Genomic DNA, 12,900 nt, shown 5'->3' with positions numbered 1-12,900 from the left:
TAATGTCTTTATTCTGGTACACGTAGGCTTTATTCTTCTTAATAGTCTGTGCTTTCCCTCCGTCGGATGAAAATTGTTGTCAACCCGGGCCAACTTCGTACATTCGCCAATGGTTGTCAGTGGCAAGTTAGCTTCGTCAAAAGGTTTACGGCACCGCTTGCGTGTGACTGCATAGTTTTGCATGTTTGTATGATTGCTTGTAGACAGCATAGAAATATGTGATGCATGCTTTTGATGTACATTGCATCCAACTTTAATATAGCTCTCTATGAATTAAAAATACAGAGCCAATGAGTTTGGTACGAGGGAACTTTATTCATTTATTGATTCAAGTTGTACACTTGACAAATTTATGTACCTCCGTTTTTATTTCCTTTTTTTGTGACAAGGTTGTCAAATTTTCGCTGCATTTATACTCCTGGGGAGTCTACTAACTACATGATCCAGGCTAAATGAAAGCCATGCTCCGCCCTATTATCATCACACTGTTCCCTGGTAGTGTGATGCGGGAATCGATGTCATTAATGGGTGATCGTCTTGACGCAACACCAATTGAATCCCTAGACCTTGATTGGAGAATCAAAAAAGAAACGGTCGAAAATAGCCTGTGTACCATCCGTATTCTACCGGGGCTCCTTACACTCACTACGTAGAAAACGGATGGTACGCAGGCTAGGTTGAAAAGATTGTAGAAAGAGAAAATTGGTCCGACCAGAGTTGAATTTGGAAATAGATCTTGAAGTCACTGGAAGCGCGCTAGCTCCTGGTATAAAGCAATGAGGGAATTGCAGCATCTTAGTACGTGGAGAAGGACGACCCAATGTGCCTTAAGGGCACGGGAAAAACTGCCTTAAGGGTACGGGAAAAAGTGTTAAGATAAGGTAAGGGTTAAATTTAGACTTAATTTTATCATTGCCTCGCATTAATTTGGATAAGTTGTAAGTCACTCATAGTTTCTAATTCAGTGTAGTTCATGAAGGGTGGTAAGTCACAATACGGCCACAAGTTTTGATTTGCAAGTTGCAAGAATAATACATTTCGGTCAGTTTTCTCAACTATTGATGACTGCATGGATGATTGACGAAATTCTTTGTGCACGTACACAGCCTAGCGGACGTTTCAGGAACTGTTAACTCAACTTTCTCAGGGCATTACTAATTGGTTCTGATTTGAAGAGAGGAATCAAGAAAAATAGGGATTCAAGCCAGCGCTGCCGTCAGGTGGCCTGCACCGCCTAGCCAGAGCCGGCACCTTCCGGGCTGGTGGTGGAGTTGCCCGGCGGGACCCAGCGCTCACAGCGCCCTCCGAGCGGCAGCGGGCTGTCGGGGTCCGGAGCGCACCAGAACGACTGCGGGAAGTTGCACTGGCAGCGCCAGAAGCGGCGGGTTCCCCGGAACGGGTAGGGCAGGTAGTTGCTCCCCACGTGGCACAGCTCGCCCTCCTGCCCGATCGGCTTGCACTGATGCAGGTCGCGGGTGATGGAGTTGACACGGGCACAGCAGTAGTTCCCGAAGCCGTACGCATCGATGCAGTCCTGGTCAGTGTCACACTCCTGCAAAAAGAAACAACCATTCTATTTTTGATATACAGGAACCCAGCTCCGTTAAATAAAGGTACAAAAAGGGTTAAAACAGCATTTTTGAGGCCGCAAGGGTAAAAGATTGAATACCGTACCATAGAGGTTGTGGGCAACAAAGACGGAACCCACCCACACCCCTCCCCCTTACCACCTTTTATCTTGATGATGATGATAATGATGAATCGTTTATCAGGATAAAAAATCTATCCCAACCATTACTTACAATAATTCCTTATGATAATCTTTCCATCCACAATCTGAGTACCCAGCTTTAGGAATCAAACGTCAGCAATCAAATTTGTGACGATTTTGTGTCAACTCGCCTGGAGATTCGGCCATTCGTCCCAAAACTGATGTGGTAAGTCTAAAATGGTTATGTGAAACTATAAAAAAGGACGTCAAGTCACGTTATGTATTTCATATGATACAGACATTGTTTTCTAGCATTCAAGCAATAACCGTAAGCTTTTTTTCAGAAGAAACTCTCAACAGCAGTTCCTTCATTGAGAGTTGTTTCAGTGTTCCACCAGGCTCTGCTCATCTCACACCGTTACACTGACCATACATCATACCAGTCTCAAAGGCCTGCAAAATTATGGATTTCACTCTCCGTGTTTCCCTTCCGAATACAACCCACAGGCCAACCAACTATTTTTTATTTCTATTTATTTTTTAACTATCTACAAACAGCCAGGGCTGCCCAACTAGCCATAGGCTATTTCCAAGGGCTAACCCTGGGAAAGAAGAATATATGTTACATATGAAATCACTGCAATAAACATCATTAATACTGTTACCGCCATTCCTTGGGCCATGGGATAGACACCTTTATATCCCCCACAAGCCTAGTTTAGTTAGCAATCAGGTATAAATATTTTGAAAAGTGACATTTGGTAATGAGACGCTGCGGTTGTCCGGCTACAAAATAGATATTGATACCATACATAACAACACTATAACTTATGTATTATAGGTAAAGCTCCCCACTTGCCCCGATGTCGATCCAGCTTGCTCCCTCCGAATCAAACGCAAAGAGATGTACTTGTGCATTGCCCTATCTATTTGTTTATCTTAATTTTTTAGGGTAATCCCTACAGTTTAAAAAACGAACTGATTTCATATGATGTATCGCTCTAAGTACACGGTCACGATTGTTTATTTGACAGCCATGCATGTTTCCTTCAATGTACAGCTGTCTTGCTACACAAAGCGCTGACTTGTATCCTCGACGGTGGTTGGCTCTTTTACGGCATGCTCAAAAGTCCTACCACATCAAAATAGTACGACCTATGTGACCGTGCCCTTATACCCCTGTCGCATTGTCCACGATCTTCAGGCGTATAGCAGGAAGTTCTGCCATATTTAAGATCAACAGAGGGTTGCGGTGTATCTTTTACCTGAAAACCGTCCCTGTCACATATAAGCCATACGTTGTACCTTATACAATTGTTGTGCAATAAAGTTATTATTATAAGCGAGGCCCGGGCAATTGCCCTGGACTTGTCGTCCGATCGATTTTCGCGCAATGTGACAGGGGTATAAGCAGATCTTTCTCATCCCTCATATTGCTAATAACATCTACCGCCTCTCTGCCCACTCCCTATCAGCACCAGTGACCAATGGTGCTCTTGAGACCATCATTTTCGTAACTCTTGCTATTATGAATAAAACATTTAAGTGGAACCAATTGTGCTCGTGAGACCATTATTTTCGTAAACCTTGCTAATATGAATTAAACATTCAAGCGGAATACATGTACAAGAAAATACATGTGCAGGAAAATAACAAGAGCGAAGTAGTGGAGAGTTGAAAGTCATTTTTGCTGAGTTTCTACCGTCAAATTTGCTATAAAACAGAAGCAATTAGTGTTGTTTACATGAAGATATGGTTTTAAAACGTCAGTGGACTGTACCTGGACCTGAATTTTCTGTAACGGTAACCACCCTACTTCTAAAGCTTTTGGAAACCAGATATAGGAGCCACTGAACAAAATGCCAATGGTCAGATAGATAATATACACCGTAGGGCGTTTTGCCGCTTCTACATACGAGTCTAACTTGAAGTATAAACATAAAAAACTAGCATCACAAACATATCTTTGATTAGCAAAATCGAAAACATTTGAAGTAAATTTTGTATAGACATCGACACCTTGGCTTGCTACAAAGTCGGCAATACTGTCTCAGTGTTTCTTCTAAGACGGCAATGAAAAATGTTAGACCTTCTTCACTGTTTCTGCTGGATTTCGTTTATTCTTACCTTTACCACCACTCAATTCCTTGCTAGCCCATATACATAAATATGTTCAGTGCTTTTGCCCATTGCTAAGGCGCTGACTTCACGTTTCGCCTGATCAACCCCGCATTGCATCAGCAAAAAAGACACCTCTAAGCAATGAAGCCACGAGTAGAAAATAAGTGCAAATATTTGCAAATTTTCGACGAGACAGCAACCGAACACGGACACTTGAGAATGTGCATTTAAGTTCGCGGAGATTTAATTTCGCGGTAGTGAAGATGGACTTTTCGCGGTGGTTTTGATTTCGCGGTAGCACCATGCACTGTAGTGTCATAATGCCATGGAAAAATGTTCGCGGTGATTCTAAATTCGCATTGAAGGGGCCGCCGCGAAAACCGCGAGCATTAAACTACCGCGAAAGTTTCTGCATTTACAGTACTCTCTTAATATCACCTGGGAGCAAAAACGTACTAATGAGCAACTACATCAAGATCTACCATTAGTTACTGAGAAAATAAGGACAAGAAGAATGAAATTGACGACCCATTGCATCAAGAATCCAGACAACATAGCCTCTAAGTTTGTACTCTGGGAACCATCAAAGGGGAAAAGAAGCCGAGGGAGAGCTCACCCTCATCGACAACCTGAGTTCTGATACTAACTTAACCGAAGTGAAGGCAATCAAGTCCCCGGTGGAGAATAGAGGCCGCGGAGATGGAGAACACTTTCAAGCTTGGTTCGAGCAGGAGCTCGGCCAAAGTTAAATATTACTAAGTAAAAGTAATACTCTCTTACCAGCATGCTCATCTGAGCCAGCGAAGAGTCCATGCCCAGCACACAGACGATAAGGATAGCGGCCAGCGGGCCCATTGTGTTCTCGGTGATCAGTATATCTGGACGGCCAGAAGTTACAGACTAGTCTGCAAGAAAGGTGTTGTGGTACCTAACATCTATCCATTATATAGCAATAACAATCAAGAAAGGTTTCGATGGAGGTTATATTTCGCTAGATAGGTTTACTCGTAACCTTTCAAGTTTGCTCGGGTGGTGACATTTAATGTTTTAGGTAATACAATTCGAGCTCATAATGGACCGTAATGCCTGTAAACATATATACACGTGTTTTCATAATCACATTGCAAGTTCAGAGCCCTTGCACGGAGTTTCAGCTACTTTGTTCACAAAACTTTTAAAAGTTTTAATTTCAGTTTTATAATAAAAAATCAACAGCTAGCAAAATACAAGACAATACAAAACAATTATGCTGTTCAGACCTCTGTCAACGAAAATGTGGGATAAGCAAAAACAATGCACTATTTAGGGCCTGGTGATATTCGTAGTGCGATCGCGAAGTGAGTATAATCTTGTGACAGTCCCGCACTTGTAGCACAAACTTTAGTTGTCTTGTTACCGAAGAGGTCGGCTTAGATCCTTGTCAATGGTTTGCTCTATCGCAGCCTACTTGAAAATTCTACGACATAAAAATCGTACGACGACCAACGATGTATGTGGCTGCGACGTCAAACTCTGTCGCACGATTCTTATTTTAAATTTTCGTGAAAAAAAAATAAGATAGAAGTAACCTCCAACAAAAGAGCCACAACAGCTCAGCCTTCTCCGTAACTGAATTTTTTCACAACACATGCACGTCTACCCCAAGAATGTCCTCAATTTACGATCGCACGTACGTCTATCGTACGATGAAAATGATCTGGCCCCAAATCTCCACCACCACTTAACACTCCCAGATGCATCTTACGTATCGAAGGATTATATAATGTAACAGTACCTGGGTGTGTATTTGTTCCCCGAAGTTGGCAACACCAAGGAAGCAGGAATACAGTTCTGTGTAGAACCTAAGTGAAGATACTCTAACACAGAACTCACAGCGAGCAGTCTTGTACACACACAAACTTTGAATCGATGGTGAGCATCTTCTTAAACAGAAAGAAGACCCATCCTGGGGAAGAAACATTCGAAAAGAAGTGAGTGGGACTGAATTGATGAGGCGTCGATTGTCTAGGTGTGAATCCTGCGTCACAGGACTAGATAACTACTGTACGTGGGCTATCCTCCCACACAATTATAATACAAACTCCGAAGGGAACGGCTCTAGGTTAACGATGTTGTTGTTGTATTGATTCTGACATGTTTAATTGTGTAGAACATTTATTCTCCCTCCCACTCCCTATTGTCACATGTCCATTTGGCTGGGCGAGTGACCACAGTTGTAGTTGTCATTCGTATGTGTAAACTAAAAAAAAGTTTTTGTAATTAATAATAACCAGTGGGAAATACCAATTTCCCCGGAATTAAGGAAGTAATACAACTGTACGTAAAGGAAGTCCAAAAGATTGAAGCTTATATATCTATGTTATTTTTTTATTTGCCACCGAGCAAACATTTTACAGCCAAAATTGAAATAAATCAGACCAATTTCTGATGTCCTGATACGTCTGCTACATCAACTAGCCTCCATAGCAGCCTCTCTATGCCGGCAGTCAGAAAAGGCCAGCAATCAGCGACCCAGTACAAATAGAAATGGCCAGAAAAAGTGTATTATGAGCCAAAAAAGGCCCTAGAGAGACTGCTATGGAGGCTATACAGCAACAGTGAGACTGGCTGAAGCTGTTGACTAACTCCCGAGACGAAAAGAGCCGAGAAATGAGGTACATCTGATACACACACGTCTGCATTCTTCGGCGGATAAACCCATTACAGAAGTTTTGCAGACGCACGTAGCCAGCGTAACACACGTATATGGTCCCCTACAGCGTTGGACAGACTTCACATGTTGCCGTACGTGGTCTGGATCATTATGCACAAATTTGAGATTTTGCCGCAAGCTTCTGAGAAGTTATATGGGCCAGACATTTATGAATGGAAAACGGAAACAAGAAAAACTTGCTGGATATGATAACAGAAAAAGGGTTGAGAAGAAATAAGTAAGTTACATAACTATTCAAATACAATTCAATCTCTACAACTGGTATAAAAACGGATATTTACTTCCGGACGTTTCGAGTGACATCCATCACTCTTCTTCAGCGTCACTAGAATAAACTAACAGAACAATTCAATACAATTGCAAGTACAGCTAACTAGAAAAACTGGTTAAACCACTAAATAGTAAGGATCATATGCAAAAGTCAATCAAATGTAAATCATGTTAGCATAGTTACATGGCTACTTCACATTTTGTACGTATGCGCTTGTTGTATAACTTTGTGGTCTTGTTCCAGACGTTTTCTATGTAAGTGACAGAGGAACTGTCGAATGAAATGCCAAAATTGCCGAGGGAAAGCGGGTGATGTCTACATTATATTATTGTTATATATTGTATAATACATATATATATATATATATATATATATATATATATATATATGGGGAGAGGTGTGCTGCTGTATGAGGCAAGGTGTTACTGTTATATGACTTCCTCGTGCGGCTCCTATTACCTAAAATCTGCACCTTTTGTCAACTTGTGTATAAAAAGAGTTCAAAAGAGCATTCTAAGTAATTGAGTAGTCATCTAGATCTGGACCTGCTTGGGAAGGTTTTGTTTGACGTTGATTCTGATATCACAATAAACATTATGCGAGCCTTTGGGTTTTGAATTCCAAGTGTAGGGAAAACCTAGAACCGCCCGGACTTTCAAACTTTCAAAAAGGAATTTCTGCGACCTAATGAAGCAACGGACAGATGCAGAAGAGTCAAATTAACCATCCATGGTTCCGCAAGACTAAGTTCGTGCTCATGTCATTAACTGCAATATTTATGACAGATTCATGCCCAAAGCCTAACTGCAAGTGGTCACAATTAAATGGATAAATACGTTATGATCAAAGCGAAGTATGGGATGAGCAACATTGAAATTCAATATGCTTATTCCTTACATGAATTACAGAGTTTTCTCTCTTTACTTATGTAAACTGATGACTTGTGCTCATCGGGGTCCCATAGAAACCCGATGAAGCAAATCAAGGCAAATGTCTAGTACGCTCGTTTAGACCCTTACATAGTTCTGTAGCACATGGGGCAGCAAGGATCATTTCTGTTTCTGTAGCAGGGGTTGCTAGATCCTTCTATTTGCACCTCCTTGAACACGGAACCCCCATTTTACGTCTCTCCCTAAAAAGAAACGGGTGTAGCCCCGCTACCCTGCCCAAGATTGAACTTGGGTCTCCAAATGACCAATTAATTGAACCAAGAGCTTATCTAGATCTGTGAGGCGAATGGCCGGTTAATCTACATCCCTAAACTTGACACAACAAGGCAACATAACGAAACAAGATATGTTTAGGGAAAGGTTGCTCTCCATCTTGCTTTCCTGAAGATCAAGGAAGACGCCAGCTTACGGCAGTTGGATTGTTGTTGCTCACTATTCCTTCATGTTATGAAAGACGAAAGAATTCGAATAATCGTATTTCCCATATCTTGAGCATTGGCATCGGAAAACCACATTTGGCACACCGGATTTGTACGGTGATAGGATTGGTCCGATGACACCTGCATGTGAGGACTCCCAACGTTATAATATTACTCTTTTCGATAAGCGTGGTGCGATTTAAGTCTGGCTCGAAGGGAGGCTCTCCTCAAACACGGGATCTCGAGCGTTACGGCCCTTTGGAGAGGACGTCATTAGCCGAAGCCTGGTACTCATTTCCACCTGATCATTGGTCGAGTGAGGAAATTGGTTTAAAGACCTTTCCCCAAGCTCACAACATTGAACCCTTTCTTTGATACGAACCGAGAATCTTCAAACTCTAGGATAATATTACTAATGATGGCTTGAAACCATGTCGATTAGTATCGATATCATATTTGCCTAAACGCAGTTCCATTCAACAAATCAAATAATGTCAAACATATCAAATGCCTGTGGAGAAATTAAAAGGGAACGAAAACACACACCTCCATGTGCGTACACACACTCAATCTAAGCTTTCTTACCAGAATACTGGGTTGTGCCAGTGATGACTCCATCCCCAGCAGACAGAGAAGCAGGATGAGAGAGCCGGATGGGACCATGGTTTCACAGTTTGCTGACAGACGCTTCGATCATGTCCCTTTTTATAGATGGTGGAAACGTTTTTTCTGACGCTTTGACCTTATGACATTTTATAATCCTTGGACAAGGTAATTGCAATGGGGCCACCCGGGTTTGATGTTGGCATCACAGTGTTTGTTGCTGTTGCGTCACCTAGCTTCCGATGTTCTTGGCTGCGATGGTGTTCTCAGTAGACTGTACTTTGAAAAAAGGACTCAGCTTCATCAGAGGCAAATGGCAACGTTTATTTCATTAATATCTTAATTAATTAATTGATTAATTTCATTTGTTTGCACATGTTAAAATCAATTTACAAAGTATGGATAGAAGAAAAAGAATGCGTGCTGCTGTTCTAGTATCTACTTCTTTCCCCACGTAAGTTAACAAATAACAATAAGATACACATTCAACATCGGAAAACAATGATAGTAGTAAATGATAACAAATAATAGCAATATGATAACACATCAGGCAATGGAAATGATAGTTAAGGGTAACAACATGATATTTCATTACCCTAGATAACCCCATGGGGTCCGTTTGGCGTTTATTTTCAATTGCTAACACAGGACCTCTGGTGTCACCCAAATGTCCCATGCGAGGAGACGGCCCTAATCGAAGCTTATCTTAACCTGAGCCTTGTCGGCAAACTGGATTGTACTGTCTTTCCTATAAGGCCAAGGTCTCAACATCGGGCCCGGGACATTAGAACAAAGTAATAAGACGCTCCATGGAAACAGGATGTTCCAGAAACCCACAATGCTAACTAATAGTTTTAAGAACTTCCTAGTTCATCTGGTACAAACGCGAAGCTTCGTGTGAACCTGAGTCCAGCATTCTTCGGCGGGTAAACACATTACAGAGTTCCCGTAAAGCAGACGCACTTTAATCCAGTGTACACGGTCCCCTACAGCGGTGGACAGCAGACTTCACATGTTGCCTTGCGTGACTGACACGTGCACATTCCAGACAAATGTTAGCTTTTGTAACAGACTTCTGAGAAGTTATCATTAGATGGGCCGGCCATTGATGCAGGTGCATGTAGTCAGGGTATTGCATGAATGCACCGCTAGTTCGCCTTTATTCGAGGGTAACCTATATTCGCTGTTCTTAAAATCAGGGTATTTGCGGATATCAAATCGACGGACGGTGTTTCAATTTGCTTTCTTTTCCAACAATATTGCAGTTTAGAGTCATCGACTTGGTATAAAGTCTGTGGATCACTAAATTTCAAAAACAACGGAGATAGGTTACACGCGAATAAAGGTGAACTTGCGTTACATGGTCTCCTGGGGGGTTGGACAGACTTAACAAACACATGTTGTGATACGTGACAGTAAAGATGGCATATCTACGAACCAAGAAATTGCGCCATCTTTGCGAATTTGTGCAAATATTTCCTTCCAGTCTCTCAAACTGGCATGCGACACATTTGAGTATGAAGTTCAGATGAGCAAGCTATTGTTGATGCCACTTTAATACAAACTAAGTACTCTGACTGAAAATTCATCAAAAGGACATTTGTAGTGATAACAGGATGTGCACATATGATGCTTGGTGCAACATACGTAAGATATCATTAAAAATATTCCAGTATGTGCCATTTTAAATCTTTTAAGATTGGCACTTGTTTGCGATTTTCTGCCGTAATTTGGCTGAAACAGACACGGTGCAGCGAAACACCCGCTTATTCAAGTGTCTGTCACATTCCATACTAACTTTCGATGGACTTGCTATTAAAAAAAAAAACGTTTGCAACACACTCAGCCAGAGTCTAGTCAACCACGCACTTCCTCACGAACAACGTGAGACAGGCGTCACATGTAGGCACAGGCAACCGATCATATGGCATGTCTTGAATAAGGTAGATGTTGTTTTCTGATGAGAAGCCTTGGTACCGTATACGTAACCTGGAATCCAGTCTAGTTGTGGCATGGCCTACCGTAGTTAGTGTATGCTCTCTACGGGGCCAGTGCAGCTCTGACCCGCCGGTGTAATCATTCACACCCGTAGCATTTTCCCGGTAGGACTTTGCCCAGTGGGAGTTACTCCCACCGTGCAAAACTCCTACCGGGTGTGAATGATTACCCCGGCGGTGGAAAGACCCTCCTGTCCCGAAGGTAGCCTGGCCAATCCACGGTAGACTTGACTCAAGGTTACGGTATACGCAAGATATTAGTCTTGATTTCTTATGTATGTACTACCCTAGAACTTGTCATATATTATATCCACTGCAATTGCTGAGCAATGAAGATATATATATATATATATATATATATATATATATATATATATATATATATATATATATATATCTACATTTCTGTATTGATACTTCATTAGCTAGAGACATGTAAAATGAATCTTGTTTAATAACCACTTTTGTGGTGGGTTTATTGAAAATGATAATAAAATCGTTTCTGACACACCATAAAACACCCTACGATTCAAATGACAGCATTTTCTTAATTGATATACATGTGTCAAAATCAAAAAGAATTGCCTAAAATCAATAATCGGTAGCATAGTGGAGTTTACAAGTTTGTGAATAAGGACCAACAACACTGTATCCAAACTTTTAACTTCATACCCACCATTCACATATATCTCTTTATGATATTTGATATCAAAGACCTGCGTTAAAATGCTGTAAAACGATAGCAAGTCTCAAACTTAAAGTGTATTTATGTTATGAAACTGTACACCAATAACGTTTTTTTGTTCAAAATAATTCACATACCAATAAAGTGTATCAAATATGAATCCGTTTTTAAGATACATGAACTGCTACCTTACCCTATACAAGAGGATCGTAGCCTTTGTTGGTTCGTTACTATGGAGTGGTTGTATGTAGGAAAAATAATTAAAAAACATTCCCACATCTTCTTATAGATCACACCATACCAATTTGCTATATGGTAACTATCAGAAACATTATATATTATGTAAGCTACTGTTAAAAGTAAGCTTAAGGTCCTTATCACTAAAATTAAACGTAAGAGTAAAACTTAAGACGAAGATATCATATTTTGCATTATTGTATGCAGAATCTCTAAAGCAAACACTGTATATGTAAACTAAAACATGTAGCTATCTGAATAATCATATTTTCGAGTTGTCGTGTACATCTACTTCTTGCTATAATCTTGTAATAAAGACTTGATTGCTTCCATCTCGCCTTCCATGCTGGACATGCGGGCCCGTAATGATCCCAGCTTCACGCCTGCTTCTGGGGAGCTGGAAATGGAAATACATCAGAGATGTCATACTTCACCATCTTCATACACGCACAAACATGCACACGCAGACACACAGCACACACTCAACTGCGCGCGCACACGCACACACACACACACACCATGGCACGTGCAAGGACACACAGATACACATTCACACAAAAAATACATGCACACACACACACACACAAACACACACACACACACACACATACATACACAAACACACATATACACATTACGCATTCACACACACAGAAACACACACACACACAAACACCGATATGAGACTTCGAAACTTTATCATGTATGCACACAAAGCGTGAGTCCCGGTATTGAAGCACTCAAACTTATGATTCTGAATTTCAATTATATCATTTATCACAAGACCACAAATCCCATAATGTCTAGTTGGAAAGCTGCATTTGAGTCAGCCTTGTGATTCATTGCCAGTTCATTTTCACAACAATATGGACGTCAGGCAAAACGTAGATAGAACATGTACCTGTGCTCGGCAGACCCTCGAAGCTTGTAGACACCTTTCTCTAACTTCATTTGTACGTTGGACACAGCTTTCCTCTCCAACTCACATAGTTTTGTTTCCACTTTTCCACTGAATGTCCTCCCTGTTGAGACAAAATAGTTTGTTCAAGCCAAAAGGTAGCTACTCAAGCAACTGGATATGGTTTTGGAAACGCCAGACGTTTCGGATAGAATCCACTATCCTTCGTCAGTGACATGGTGGATTCTATCCGAAACGTCTGACCGTTTCCAAAGCATTTTACTTGATAGGAAGC

At 41.2% G+C, this 12,900-nt stretch overlaps 2 protein-coding genes across 2 annotated transcripts in view; both read right to left on the bottom strand.

The window, feature by feature from the left end:
* Nucleotides 1-306: 306 nt before the first annotated feature.
* LOC118407172 (prokineticin-1-like) lies at nt 307-4,687 on the bottom strand. The gene is made up of 2 exons (XM_035807594.1): nt 4,613-4,687; nt 307-1,552 (listed from the first exon to the last, which is right to left on the bottom strand). Exons 1-2 carry the CDS (start codon nt 4,685-4,687, stop codon nt 1,235-1,237), a joined length of 393 nt encoding a protein of 130 aa, XP_035663487.1. The 3' UTR covers nt 307-1,234.
* A 7,308-nt stretch (nt 4,688-11,995) lies between these two features.
* Nucleotides 11,996-12,900, bottom strand: part of LOC118407171 (transient receptor potential cation channel subfamily M member-like 2) — a gene marked incomplete in the record, with an annotated part of 14,856 nt that continues 13,951 nt past the window's right edge. Inside the window, 2 exon segments of the mRNA XM_035807593.1 lie at nt 11,996-12,104; nt 12,609-12,716. Coding sequence (XP_035663486.1) covers nt 11,996-12,104; nt 12,609-12,716 — 217 coding nt within the window.

This window comes from Branchiostoma floridae, chromosome 19, assembly GCF_000003815.2.
Source record: "Branchiostoma floridae strain S238N-H82 chromosome 19, Bfl_VNyyK, whole genome shotgun sequence".
NCBI lineage: Eukaryota > Metazoa > Chordata > Leptocardii > Amphioxiformes > Branchiostomatidae > Branchiostoma > Branchiostoma floridae.
This window is presented reverse-complemented; position numbering and strand designations above follow the sequence as displayed.